Source organism: Neovison vison, chromosome 8 (genome assembly GCF_020171115.1).
Source record: "Neovison vison isolate M4711 chromosome 8, ASM_NN_V1, whole genome shotgun sequence".
NCBI classification, from domain to species: domain Eukaryota; kingdom Metazoa; phylum Chordata; class Mammalia; order Carnivora; family Mustelidae; genus Neogale; species Neogale vison.
The window spans coordinates 1,088,237-1,101,060 of NC_058098.1; the positions used below are offsets into that span (position 1 = coordinate 1,088,237).

General features: G+C 60.6%; 1 protein-coding gene across 5 annotated transcripts in view; it reads left to right on the forward strand.

The window, feature by feature from the left end:
* Positions 1-6,469, forward strand: part of DIDO1 (death inducer-obliterator 1) — a 48,876-nt gene extending 42,407 nt beyond the window's left edge. For all 5 annotated transcript variants that reach the window (XM_044262700.1, XM_044262699.1, XM_044262698.1 and 2 more), the window contains one exon: positions 2,008-6,469. In XM_044262700.1, the coding sequence (XP_044118635.1) occupies positions 2,008-5,042 (3,035 nt within the window). In that variant the 3' untranslated portion in view covers positions 5,043-6,469. The remainder of the gene's footprint in view (positions 1-2,007) is intronic.
* The last annotated feature ends 6,355 nt before the right edge of the window (positions 6,470-12,824 follow it).

Consider the following 12,824-nt stretch of genomic DNA (forward strand, 5'->3'; position numbering starts at 1 on the left):
CCCGAAGCCACAAGCCCTGACGGTGTGTCCGGAGGTGGCATGGCCCTCTGCCCTGAATGGGGTCTTGGGGACTTCCCCCACCCCTCCCTCCCACCCACCCACCCACCCACCCACCCACCCACCCACGCACCCACGCGGCTGAGCACATTCCTTCACTTTGGCTCAGACGTCAGGTTCTTTCGGGAGAGCCAGGCTTCCGGAGCTGCCATCGTCGAGTGCGGCTGGCAGGTCCAGAAGGGCCGTGAGAGCCATTTTAGCAACTGATCGTACCCAAAACGACCTGAGTAAGCAATGCAGCGCTCCGTAAATGGCTGTCACGGTAAAAGAGATGCCATTCTGAGTTAAACTATCGCTAACTCGTGTTCATTAGGAAACAAACCGGATAGATGACCCCTCAAGTCTGCTGGGCAGAAACGTTGGGGTAGGACACTCGGGGTGGGCTGCCTGGCCTTCCGGTGTCTACTCCCTCCTGTGCCAGCCTCTTCCTTTCCTGGATACACGGCTTTTACTGGGGACTGGGGGGCAGGGAGAGGACGTTCTGGAAGCGGGGTCTCTAATGACGGTGGTGTTCAGGTCGTGGTGTTAGGAGTGGGTCTTCCACGGGCATCTCCACTCTGACAGCCGTGAAGCAGGAGGCCCTTCCCACGTGGGAGGGAGGGTAGCACCGTGCTCTGTGCACAGAGGCTGTCTCCCCAGCTCAGACCTGACTTTGCTTCTCAGGGGCTGGGTGGGCTGTCTACTGCGCTGTGTGCTCCGTGTGTCAACCCAGCTCTATTGGAATTTGGGGAGATTAGTAGACATTTTAGAATTACATAATGGTGTCCAAAAACAACTATTTGAAGTCACCTGTGAGCATCTTTAAAACCAGAAAGAATGGGCAGACGGTACTGATTTTCAGTAAGCGAGAGGTGGCACGTGCGGCAAAGATAGGTGTGTGTGACGGGAGCCTTGACTTACACAAGTTGACTTTAAGTATCTTTCACTATTGACAAATTTTTGTTTGTGTACCCTTTCTCCCTAAAATTACTCTTTTGTGACTTGGGTGGTTTTGTTCCTCTTTTGGTATTCTGGGTTTATGAGTGTGGGGTAGAGAATCATTACTGAAGTACTGACCTTCCTGGAAAGATGTGCAATTTAGAACAGAATAATGTTTTTTCACTTAAGAAATGATTATGTTTAAGAGCTGTCCTGTGCCCAGAAACCGCAGGGTCTTCCGCGTGGCCTGCTGTCCCCTGCTGGTTTTCTGAACACTCTGGGCTGCTTGTCTCTGTGCCGGCCTGTGCTTGCCAAGACCGTGCACATCTGGTTAGGTTCATGTTCATGGAGCGTCTTTCTAAACCCAGAAGAACGTTTACTTTAGCCATTTCAATCAGCCCGGTCCTTCCCGTTCACCGGAACCTGGACACTCGCAGCTGCCGAACTTCCCTAATGGTGTGTGCAGAGGTTAGGGTTGTAACCATGCTGGAGGCCTGGCCCTCTGCTTCGAACCTACGGCTTCATTTACGTGGCGCAAATCCCCAGTTAAGATGGGACGGGCCGTTGCCTTTCTGATGTGTTAGCAAGAGGCAAATAAAAGAATACAGCTATGATTTTGTGGCAGGTCCTCCCTGTAGTCTGTGCCTTACGCCCCGGGGCTTAGCAGATGCTGACGGACGGTTGCGTGACGGCCTTCCCCATGCCCGCCGTCACGCGGTCGCTTCGGCTTTGGATCTGAGGTTTGGGTCTGTAGCGCAAGTTCCGACAGTCGGGGTGAGTTTACCCCGGGAGCTAGGCCCTGGGCTCTGTGGTGGTGCTGCGGGGGTCGGGCCGCCGGGTCAGTGTGGGCCTGGACTCACGATCCTTGGCAGTAAGCACTTGCGCTCTTCCAACCCTTGATTTTACTTTGCCAGTGAGCCCCTTCCTCCTGCCCGTTGAGACGCGCCCACTACCGCTGCCCGTGGGATTTGCCCCTGAAGAGCAAAGGCTGAAGTTAGATTCTAAAATGTGCACAACCGTTTTGTTTTTCAGGTCTTGAGTCACCGCGTCCCAACATAATCCTTGGGTTAGTAATCTGCCAGAGAATAAAGCGTCCTTCAGGTGCAGGAGAATTAGATAAAGTAGAGGAGAAGCGGACCCGCCCTCAGACCCAGGAAGAGACAGAGGTTTCGGTGTATCCCAAAGTGTCCGTGGCCCCGCAGCCCGAGAGGAAGCCCCCCAGGTTCCAGGTGGGCTCCGGGGACATGGCTGTCAGCACCACACCCCCGGGGACTCCTCCACCGCCGCCCCCGCTGCCGGAGCCCCCTGCCGCGTCTGCTTCGTCATCCGTGCTGAAAATCCTGTCCTCGCTCAAACCGGGAGCCCCGGGCACCGTGCCCGCAGCGCCCGCCGTGCCGGCTCTTCCGACGGCCGCTCCTTCCGCCAATCCCTCCACCTCCAAAACAGCGTCACCCCTGGAGCACATCCTGCAGACGCTGTTTGGGAAGAAGAAGTCTTTCGACCCCCCTGCCAGAGAGCCTGCGGAGTCGGCCCCGGTCTCCCACCCAGACCCCAAAGCCAAGGCCGACGGAGGGCTGCCCGCGGCGCCTTTGCTGGATCCGATCGTGCAGCAGTTCGGCCAGCTCTCCAAAGACAGAGCCCTGGAGGACGAGGAAGATGACCGACCCTACGACCCCGAAGAGGAGTACGGTCCCGAGAGAGCCTTCGGCGCGCAGCTCGAGCGAGGGAGGCGCCCCGACGCGGAGAAGGCCCCCGAGACCGCCGAGCGGGAGGAGGTGGCCTACGACCCGGAGGATGAGACCATTTTAGAAGAAGCCACAGTGGCCATCGACGACCTGCCCAACCGGATGTGTGCGGACGGGAAGGGCGGCGCGGCGGACAGGCCCGCTGAGCCGGCGGCCCCCGGGGCGGCCCCCTCCCTGGTGGAGCAGCAGCAGATGATCGAGGAGCTCAACAAGCAGATCGAGGAGCAGAAGAGGCAGGTGGCGGAGCAGGAGGCAGCGCTGCGGCAGCAGAGGGCGGCCGTGGGCGTCTCCATGGCGCACTTCTCCGTGGCCGACGCACTCATGTCGCCGCCCCCAAAGGCCTCCCTGCCTCAGGCCGAGCTGTTCCCGCAAGAGCAGCCGCCCGCGGGCCGCCCGGCCACGCTCCCCGGTGCCCCTCCCGCGGCAGGCCCCGGCTGCGACCCGCGGCAGAGTCGGGACCCGCGGCAGGCCCGGCGGCTGGCCGCGGAGCAGTGCGAGAGCGAAGCCGGCTCCAGGCCCCCCGCAGCCCGGGAGGACGGCGCGGAGGCTGCCTTGCCCGCCAAGCCAGATGGCCCCAAGCACGAGCCCTCCGCGAGCCCGGTGGTGCCGCCTGCGGAGGGCGGCCCTCCGTCGGCGGGCTCGGGCAGCGCGCCCAGACCTGCCCGCAGGGTGCTGCTGCCCACGCCCCCCAGCTCCGCCTTCCAGCCGGGCTTCCCTCTGCCGAGCGACGCGCCGAGTTTTCCCTCCCCGGGAGCGAGGGACCCTTTCTCAGCTCCAGTGTGTGCCGCTCAGGAAAAGTACGAGGATCCGAGAAATGCTCAGTTTGCTGAAAAAGGTGACCCCCCTGCGGTTGAAGCCGAAGGAGACAGACCCGGTGAGGGGGCCGCCACGTTCCCCTCAGCTGGACAGAGAGGAGGGGCCCCTCTGCCCCCAACTCAGGGCCAGCGTGAGCCAGCGCCACGCACGTTTGGGACAGCGGGGCTTCATGGCCCCAGTTTCTCAGGACCAAGGGGGCCAGCCCCTCCGTTTTCTGAAGAGAATATTGTTTCTAATAGCGATGGGCCGCGAGGGCCTCCCCCGGCCAGATTCGGGGCCCAAAAGGGGCCCATCCCTTCCTTGTTCTCAGGGCCACATGGGCCCCCTCCCTATGGGGACAGCAGGGGCCCCTCCCCTTCCCACCTTGGGGGACCCAGAGGATCAGCACCACCCCAGTTTGAGGAGCGAAAGGACCCCCACGGGGAGAAGAGAGAATTCCAGGACAGCCCGTACGATGAGCTGGCCGGCCCTGCCCCTCAGTTTGAAGGAGCAGAACAATCCCAGTTTGTGGGAGGTCGAGGCGCGGCGTTCCAGTTTGGAGGCCAGAGAAGGCCTCTGCTGTCACAGTTTAAAGGACCCCGAGGGGGTCCTCCTCCCTCTCAGTTTGGCGGTCAGCGGGGGCCTCCCCCCGGCCACTTTGTGGGCCCGAGGGGGCCGCATCCCAATCAGTTTGAAGGACCCAGAGGCCAAGCGCCAAATTTCATGCCAGGACCCAGGGGGGTTCAGCCTCAGCCATTCGAGGAGCAGAGGGTGAGCTCACCCCCGAGGTTTGCCAACCCCCGCGCGCCCGCACCCCTCCCGTTCGGCGGACCGAGGGGGTCTGTGCCCTTTCCCGAGAAGAGCGAGCCCGCGCCCCCCCGCTTCCACTTCCAGGGCCCGCCGGCGCCGGGGCTGAAGGCAGCCCCCCGGCCGCTGCTGGAGCTGCCCAGTCACCCGCCGCCACACAGGCCCGAGCGCTGGGACGAGGCGCCCGCGCAGGGCCCTGAGCCCGAGTTCCGAGAGGCCAAGGGCCACGACTACAGGAGCCCGGCCTTCGAAGGGCGGTCGAGGGAGCGGTTCGAAGCGGGGCCCAAAGAAAAGCCTCTGGACGAGCCGGAAGCCGCGCCCGAGAGCCGGCCCGGCCGGGCCCTGGACGAGCGCCGGCGAGAGCGAGGGCGGCGCTGGAGCCGGGAGCGGGACTGGGAAAGGGGCCACGAGCGCGGCCGGCACCGCGACAAGGACGCCGGCCGCGAGTGGGACCGGAGCCGGGAGCGCGGCGCGGACCGGGAGCGGGGGCGGGATCCGGAGCGGGCGTCCGAGTGGGGCCGGAGCCGCGAGCGCAGCCGCAACCGGGAGCGGGAGCGCCGGCGGGAGCGGGAGCGGGAGCGCTCTCGCAGCAGGGAGCGCGGCCGGGACGGGACCCGCGAGCACGGCCGGGAGCGCAAGGACCGCAGCAAGAGCAAGGAGGGCGCCCGGGACCCGAGAGCGGACGCCCCGCGGGCCGCCACCCCCGCGGGGCAGAACTAGCGGCCGGCGCGCCTCCCCGCAGCGCCCTCGGGGAGAGCCGGCCTGGGACGCAGAGTAGAACCCCCTGCGCTTCGAAGGGACTGCGGCTTTGCGTACAGTGGTTTCTTACAAAATTCCACATCTTACAACTCAGATGCTTTTTAAAATCTAAGAACTCGGTATTTCCATTTAAAACTGCTGGAATGGGAATGTGTCTACAGAAGCATATTGCTTTCTCGGATTATAGAGTTATCTTTTCCAATAACTTGATTATAGTACATTTTAAGGGACTTTCCGTGGACCTTGGAGCCATAGCTGTACCGAGATCTGCTCTGAACAGATCCGGGTCTGTTTCTGAAAGCTGCTGTCACAGGCCGGCTGGCACCGAAGCCGAAGCCGGGAGAAGGCCTTCTGCTCCTCCCGCGGTGTGCGGAAAGACAGAGCTTTACAAATGCGTTTTTCTTTTGTCACGAGGAAATTTGAATTACAAATTTCAACCAGGAAACAAAACATTTCTTAGTTTTGCTGGTTTTGTAGATCACCTTATACATTTTTTTTCTCAAAGACAGGATTAAAAGCAACATCTGTCCAAGTAGAAACTGTTGCATTTTTTAAATAGCAATTTATTGAAAAAGGTGTAACCTTTACCAGCCTAAAAAAGGTGAGAAAAGAAGCCAATTAAGTGTTCTTTAAAACGGGGGTGGGGGTGGGGGTTGACTTTGATTTGCATAATCAGGAGCATTTTTGTTTGTGAGGCGACATCCCCACAGCCCTTCCTGTGGCCCAGGGAAAGTGCGCCCGCCCCAGGCTGCTGCCCTGTCCGTGATGCGCTGTAAAGTCTGTCCTTGAGAGTGGGACGGTGTTTGTGTGACGTCTGAGACGGAGGACGGTGACGTGCTGTCGCTCCACGACGGCAGAGAAGCTGCTCCTTGTCGCGCATCGTCCAGTCCTTCCGAAGGGGAAAGCAGAGACACCCTTGCTAATTTATTTGACTGTACAAATAAATACACTTTGATAATTTTTTTATATTTTCATAAACTTACTTTTGCAACTGTAACATTAGAGAATTTCATTCATTCTTTGGAGTCTCCTCCATTGTACGTCACTACGGATTTTTCACTTTCTAGCACAAACGTTCAAATGGTAAGAACGACACGGAGAACTTGGTGACTCGTGTGACCGGTCCCAGACCCCGTGTCAGTATGTTAAATTGCATTGAAGCGGCGTCAAGCTCCAACATCTATACGATGTGAAGGGTTTTTTACATGTAAAAGAAATTTTTCTAATTTAAATACACAAATGTAAAAATCAAGTGTGTTTCTTTAGGTTTACTTGATAGAAATTTCTGTAAATTGTATTTTATATTGCAAAGTGTGATATCACTGTACATTAAAACATGCAGCTCCGTAGGTTTGTTACTCGAGGTAGAATAAACGTCTACAGAAGGTTTTCTGTCCCTTGTGTGCTCTCACTCTTCCCCGCTGGGACTTGGGCTAGACCCGTGCGGGGGACACGACCATGTGTCCTCAGGCAGCAGACAAGCTCCGGCCTTGAGCCGGGTGACCCTGCAGCTCTGTCTGCTCAGCGTGTGGCTGGACGTGCCCAGTGCTGCTCAGGGAGCACGTGGCGAGGTGGCGTGCGTGGCGGTGGCGGGGCCAGCAGGCTGACGAGGACCCTTCAGGGCTCCGGGAACCTGCCCGCAGCCGCGGCGGGAGCAGAGGTGAAGGCAGCAAGTCACGCTACCCGTAGCTGCCCTCAGTCCGGTGACGCCTTGCCCGAACTTCCCTTTCTCAACTTGAGCCCCCCCCTACTCTGCTGTGGGCAGAAGCGAGGACATCTTTTCCGGCAGGACAGGCTCCCGTCCCAGCAGAGCTCACAACCAACTCCGGGGGCAGAGGGGCAGCCCACAAAAGTCCCTGGAACCTGCTGTGGAGCCTGAGGGGCCAGCCCTGACCACGTGGAGGGCCGCTCTCCAGAGAGCTGCTGGCCACCCAGACCCTACAGGTCGGAAGACCCAGCTCTGCAGGACAGACGCTGAGGAGTGCCGAGCACGGCGCCATGAGCCATCAGGCCAGCGGGCTGCCGCCAGAGGGGTCTCCCCGAAATGTCAGAAAACTGGGTCCCATTCTAAAATCCTCAGTCCATCGTCTACTCAGACGCTTGGTCTCGTGTGTGTTCACCCCAAAGCCCGTCTTCCAGAGGCTCCATGCAGCACCAGGCGGCGCCGTCCTCACCTTGCCAGCGGTCGCCCCATCAGCTCTCCCACCTGCGACCGCGTGCAGCCAGTGTCACCCACAGGCCGGGACCCCCGAGGCGTGTGTGGCTCTCCAGAAGCCCAACTAGCGAGGGGTCCTGCTTGAGGATGTGTCCCTGGGACCCGAAAGCCACAGTGTCACCTGGGGAGGGGTGCCACCAGGCTGTGGCCCGTAGTCCTGGTGCTGTGCCGGCTGGGCTGCTCGGTGCAGAGGCAGCTGTAAGGGGGTATGAAAGGAGCATGTTCCCCAGAGCGCTGGGAGGGGCTGGGCCTCCACGGGGACAACACTGAAGAGGCTGGGCACCCTCCCCAGCTCCACCCCCCACCCCACTAGTCCAGGGACCTGCCTAGAGGCAGTGCTGGGTAGGGGGTGAGGCCCGCAGGGACTGCTCTTGAAGGGGCCCTGAGCGAGGGGCCAGACAAGCACAGGCCGCTATGGACAAGCCCACCTGAGGGCCTTGGAGGGGAAGGAGGGAAGGGGGACCTCCGCCCCCGGGCTGCTGGGTCTCCCTGTGAGGCCTGTGGTTTGCGCTTACCATAGGACCCTGGTGGGGGGGGGAGCACTGAGAGGCCCTGTGACTTGAAACCCAGCAGTAACTGTTGATGACATTTGTCGGTTTCCTTGAATCTTCTTCCCCTGTTTTTCTTTCACAAAATTGGGATTCTGTAATTTTTTTTTTTTACGATTCTATTTATTTGACCGACAGAGATCACAAGCAGGCAGAGAGGCAGGCGGGTGGGGGTGGGGGTGGGGAGGAAGCAGGCTCCCTGCTGAGCAGAGAGCCGGACTTGGGGCTCGATCCCAGGACCCTGAGATCATGACCCGAGCCGAAGGCAGAGGCTTTAACCCTCTGCGCCACCCAGACACCCCTCAAAGTAGGGTATTAAGTAAACCAAGATACACGGCCGCGGTGGGGAGATGCGGCCATCCAGAAACCAGCGCTCCTGGCGGACTCTCTGGCCCTTTCTCTGCCGATGCCGACAGCTGCACCGCCAGGGAAAACACTTAGGAAACGCCCGAGCAACAGAGATGTTAAACTGAGCTTTGTCTGCGTGCCTCACGCAAACCCAGAGGCAGGCAGTCGCAAGGGGCAGAGGGGCCTCGGGGTCCCGGACAGCCGTCCTCGTCGCCGCGAGAAGGCTGCTGGGCCGGCATCACCTCCTCCCCGCAGAGCCTCGCACGGCCTCACCCGCCCGCGCTGCTGGTCCCGCGTGGTCGGCCGCGCGCACTGCCCCACGGCCGGCCCTAGGGCGACGCCACGGGTGGCACACAGCGGGTGAGCACGCAGGGGCTGAGCCACCACGGACACAGCGTGGGTCAGCGCGGCGGGCCGGGCCCGGCACAAGCGCGCGCCGCCGCAGGAAGCGCATCCAGAGCCACCAGGACACCCGCGCTAAGACTGGCCGGTTTCCGACCAGGGACGTCTCCGGCTAAACGCCAGCCCCGGCGCGGCCCCGGCTCCGCCCCAGCGAGAACCCCCAACCCGAGCACTGACCTCAGCACGGCCCCCAGCTGGGCCCGGAGCGCGGCAGCTCCCCGACCACCGCCCCAGCCCCGCCCCAGCCCCGCCCCCAACCCCGCCCGCAGCTCGCCCCAGCCCCGCCCTCAGGACGACCCCAGCACGGACCCCAGCACCGCCCCCAGCACCGCCCCCAACCCCGCCTCCAGCTCGCCCCCCAGCCCCGCCCTTAGGACGACCCCAGCACCGCCCCCAGCACCCCCTGAAGGCTCTCCCCCACTCCTTAAACCACGTTTCCAGGGCTCCTGGGTGGCTCAGTGGGTTAAGCCTTTGCCTTTGCCTTTGGCTTAGGTCCTGGTCTCAGGGTCCTAGATTGAACCCCGCATCGGGCTCTCTGCTCAGCAGGGAACGTGCTTCCCCTGTGCCTCTCTGTCTGCTTGTGATCTCTCTGTCAAATAGATAAACAAGATTTTTAAAAAATAATAAATAAATAAATAAACCATATTTTCTAAACTAGGACAATGGCAAAATCACGCCCCCCACCTAACCGGATGCAGCCATCCTGAAAACGGGGCAATCTCAGGAGAAGACAGTCTCTCCCAAAACAAGCAGGGACAAGGTCAGCCACAGCTGCTGTGGTCCGACCACAAGGCCTTCTTCACCACCCAGTCTGTGCTCCCGGCTGGGACTCCCTGCCTGGTGGGACCCCGAGGACTTGCAAAGCCTGAATTCGCTCCTTGTACTTTTGCACCGACTTCAATCACAGGACTTGGGGTACCTGGAGGTGCCCTGGGAATCCTCCGGCAGACCCTCTGCCCCTTGACAGGCAGGCCCAATCAGCCTGGCCCATACAGTATCCCTTCTTTGCCCCTTGACTCACTGGCACAAAGGGTCCCACGGGGCCAGGTGGCCGCCCCCGCCGACAGCCCAGTGAGACCGTCACTGCGTCCTCTGGACGAGGCTCTCTTCCACTTGAACTGAGCCTTCTAGAACCAGACGCTGCAGGAACTGGCAGCAGAGATCCAGCTCGTGGATCAGGAGAGGGACAGAGAGAGGAGCCACCCCATTTCCAGCTCTCGGTTCCCAGATCCGTGAGTCCTGGCTGTGCAGGAGCGAGACAAGCTGATTGCTGACCTCTAGCATGCACTGTGCCCCGGAAGCGCCACCCAGACCTGCAGATGCGGCCACCAAGCCCGCGCGGTGATGGAGTCTGCAAAAGGCCAAACGACCAAAATCCAGAACGCGGACCCGAAAGGCTGGTGAGGGTGTGGGGCCTCAGGCACCCTTATCCACTGCCAGTGGGAGCACGACCTGGGGCAGCCAACTTGGAAGACGGTTTGCTGGTTCCTTACAAAAGGCTTAGAATGCGATCTGCAGCCACTCCCGCTGGTGTGTATCCCAGGAAGCAGAAAACTCTTCTCCACACAAACACCTGCACGTGGACGTTTGGCAGCTTTATTCGTAACTGCCAAAACTCAGAAGCAACCAAGACGTCCTTCAGTAGGTGACAGACAGACACTCTGTGGGCCATCCAGACCACGGAATACTATACAGGGCTAAAAAGAAATGAGCCGGGGCGCCTGGGTGGCTCAGTGGGTTAAGTCGCTGCCTTCCGCTCAGGTCATGATCTCAGGGTCCTGGGATTGAGCCCCGCATCGGGCTCTCTGCTCAGCAGGGAGCCTGCTTCCCCTCTCTCTCTGCCTGCCTCTCTGCCTACTTGTGATCTCTCTCTGTCAAATAAATAAATAAAATCTTAAAAAAAAAAAAAAAAAAGAAATGAGCCGTCAGAGCCCGAGAAGACATGGAAGAATTTTAACTGCATCTAACAAAGTGAAAGAAGCCAATCAGAAAAGGGCTCCACACGGGGTGATATAGGCAACACTGTGGAAAAACAAATATCAGGGGCTTCCGGGGGAAAAGTAGGGAGGGATGAGCAGGCAGAACACTGAGGAGTTTTAAGGAAAATACTCAGTCTGACATCCAACATACATGTTCAAAACATGTGTTTTGTTGAAATTTATACCTAAGCATATTTTTGAGTAATGGTTAGTGGTATTGTGTTTTAACCAATGTGCACATGTCCATTGCTAGGGTGTAAGATACAGTGATTTGTTTTAAGATTTTATTTATTTATTTGAGAGAGAATGAAAGAGAACAATCACAGAGGGAGAGGGAGAAGCAGACTCTTTGCTAAGGGGAAAGCCTGATGCGGGGCTCGATCCTAGGATCCTGGGACCATGACGGCATCGGAAGGCAGACGTCCAACCGACTGAGCCGCCCAAGTGCCCAGGAGACATTGATATCTGAATGCTTTCTTCTATTCTGTGACCATGGTGAGGTCAGGGTTTTTCGGGCGTTTTTGACATAGATCGTCAGGTTTTCTGCAAGGAAAGACAGCTGTACTTCTCTCTCAACCTGGTGCCTTCTCTTCCGCGTGCTTTCTTGGACAGAGTGGAGCTTCCTGTACAATAGTGAGCAGCACTAGTGACGGGCGACGTCCTTGCCTTCTTCTGAACCTCAGGGAAAGCAGTCAGTGTCGTACTGGAAAGTGTGAAGCTGGCTCGAGGTATTTCATAGATACCCTGTGTCAGGTTGAGGACATTCCCTTCTATTTTTCATAGTTTTTATAGGGATCTTAGATTCGTCAAACACTTCCCCCCGCCTTGGTCTGTTAATAGAATAAACGATGTTGGGTTGATTTTCAAACGTAAACAACACTCGTGTCACTGGAGTAAGTTCTACCTGGTCAAGACGTTTTATCCTTTTTCAAAAATGTCATTGGATTCCATTCGCAAAGACTCTACGAGGAGTTTTTCCATGTTGGTTCACGTCAGATGGTGCCCTGCGGTCTTCGATTCCGTGGTATCTTGGTGGTTTTGACATCAAGTCACGCTGGTTTCACAAAATGCGCGTTTGTGTAACAGTTTCACGTCCAACACTTGCCCTCCTGACACACGGCTCCCACGGATGGTGAGCTGTGGGCCCCGGGGACCTAAACGGACTTCAGGACCCACGATGGGTCTTCCTAGATAAGGACCATGTGAGCCGCGCCGCCCTCCTGTCCTTGTCCTCAGAGTCCCTCTCGAGAGTTCCATCCTGTCGCAGGCGTGGGGCAGGGCCCTGCTCACAGCAGCGGGGGCGGGAGACTCCCTCACGCCCTGCACACTAGGCCCTGGCCTCCTCGGGGCTCTGGGCTCCTCGGGGCTGCCTCTGAGGGCCGGGCAGACCCCCGGGCGGCGCGTGTCGGTGTCCCGCCCCGCTGTCCCGGGAGCGCGCCCCGCAGCGAAGCCAGGTCGTCGCAGCTCCGTGCACGCGCCGCGCACGCCCGCGGCCTGCAGGACGCCGAGCGCGAACCGGGCACGCACCGGCGGGCCGGCTCTTCGCCTGCGGGGCGCGGACACCGCGGCGGACACGCCTGCAGCTGTGGGACGTCGGACCTCCACGGTGCTCCGCGCTTTCGCCCTTGGAGTCGGGGTCCTCGGACCCGCTGCGCCCGCACCGGATCGGGGCTCCAGGTCCCGCGCGCCCGAAGCAGACTCGGCTCCGGGCCCGATCCCGGCGATTCGGCGCGCGCCACGGCCCGGCCCCGAGGCTCCCCCACGCGCGCGGCGGCTCCGGCAGTTCGCGCCGGCGGGCTCCTCCGTCGGGCCGGCTGCGCAGAGCGTCGGGGCCGCGACACGGGGGAAGCGAGTGAGAACCGCGGCGGGCCCGACCTCGCCCCTGCCCCGAGAACGGACGCGGCGGCGCAGCGCCGCACGCTCGGGCACACGGGCGCGGTCCGGCCGGGGCGCGGGTCACCGGGTGCACGCGGCGGGCGGCTCCCCTGGGAACCGCTACCGCGCACGCGCCCGCCGGCCCCGCCCCTGACCTGCGCGCGCAGCCTGCCGCCCCGGCGGGCGCCCCCGCCCCCACCCCCAGCTGTCCGCACGCACGCACGCACACGCACACTTCCCGCAGCCGCCCGCAGACACACACACCTGCGCGCGCAGCTCCGGGGCCGACCGCCGTCGGAGGCGGGGCGGCCGCGGCGCGCCGGCGGCCGGGCGGTTGGCGGGGGCGGGCCGGGGGCGGGGCCGCGGGGTAGGGGGT